Raw genomic sequence first — 1,110 nt, forward strand, 5'->3', positions numbered from 1 at the left:
GTTATTTCCATTTTCATTGAATTACGTAATTTAAAACAATATCCTGATTAGCTCATCGGCTTAAGTTTACATCTCACAGAATTTTGTGTGCAGCCCTTAAACGTATATGAGAGGAGCTTTGTGAACACTGCCTACCAAGCATCACCAATACCAATTCAGAAATCTGATTTTGACACTTTTTAAGTGTGTCCGATCTCTTATTCTCTATACTCCATGCTTGATATTATATTTCTGAACTAGATAATTTCGTATTTTGTGCAGAGACTTGTTTCTCGTTCTCTATTCTCTATATCCCTGAAGTTCCTCGAATTTTACGTTCCTTGGCATAAAAATAAAAGATTTATTACTGCAAATTTAATATAAAAAAAAATGTCTCTGCGAATAACACGAAAAAACATCGAATTAGCATCAAAATGGTGAGTGTTCTAGTATTTTTGATATTCCAATTTCGATGTAATCTTAATGTGCAAGTGAGTATTGAACATGGGCGTATGGAATTTTTTTCGGAAGGAGGGTTTCTATCAACCCAGGGATGTTCCTCAGATGTGCCATGAACTAACCGGAAAGAGAACCAAAAAAATAGAATTTTTTTAGTTCCAAATGGAATTCAGTTGCACTGCAAAAAAACATCGCAGCACCAATTTTGTTGTGACATTTTCGACAATTTTTAACGTTAATGAATTCCATTTGGATACTTTTTATAGTTTTGATGTCTCCTCGTACCTCATTTTGAAAAAGAAAAATGTTTTACTTTATTTTTTAAAGACAGTATGGGTAATATAACTATTACAAACATAATATTTAATTCTCTAATATTATTATTATTATTATAAACATTACATAACTTTTACATAAACATTCTGAGCAAAACAAGAATACTAAATAACGTAAAATTTTCTCTTATTCTACAATACTTTTTCAAAAAAATAATTATATGAAATAATTATAAAAATGATTATAAAAATATAGACCAAGGTGTAAGAGTTCACTAAGCGTTCAATGAACAATTGTACTGAATATATCAATTATAGCATTATATATTTAAGTCAAAAGTTTTATGAAAATTTTCTTTACATATTGCATATTCTGTCAAAGCTTGAAGCAATGGAA

General features: G+C 29.0%; 1 protein-coding gene across 1 annotated transcript in view; it reads left to right on the forward strand.

The window, feature by feature from the left end:
- Positions 1-237: 237 nt before the first annotated feature.
- The window catches only part of LOC108686802 (cytochrome b-c1 complex subunit 10-like), a 1,591-nt gene continuing 718 nt past the window's right edge, over positions 238-1,110 (forward strand). The window contains exon 1 of the mRNA XM_018192269.1: positions 238-416. Coding sequence (XP_018047758.1) covers positions 370-416 — 47 coding nt within the window. The 5' untranslated portion in view covers positions 238-369. The remainder of the gene's footprint in view (positions 417-1,110) is intronic.

This window comes from Atta colombica, unplaced genomic scaffold (assembly GCF_001594045.1).
Source record: "Atta colombica isolate Treedump-2 unplaced genomic scaffold, Acol1.0 scaffold19, whole genome shotgun sequence".
Classification (NCBI taxonomy): Eukaryota; Metazoa; Arthropoda; class Insecta; order Hymenoptera; family Formicidae; genus Atta; species Atta colombica.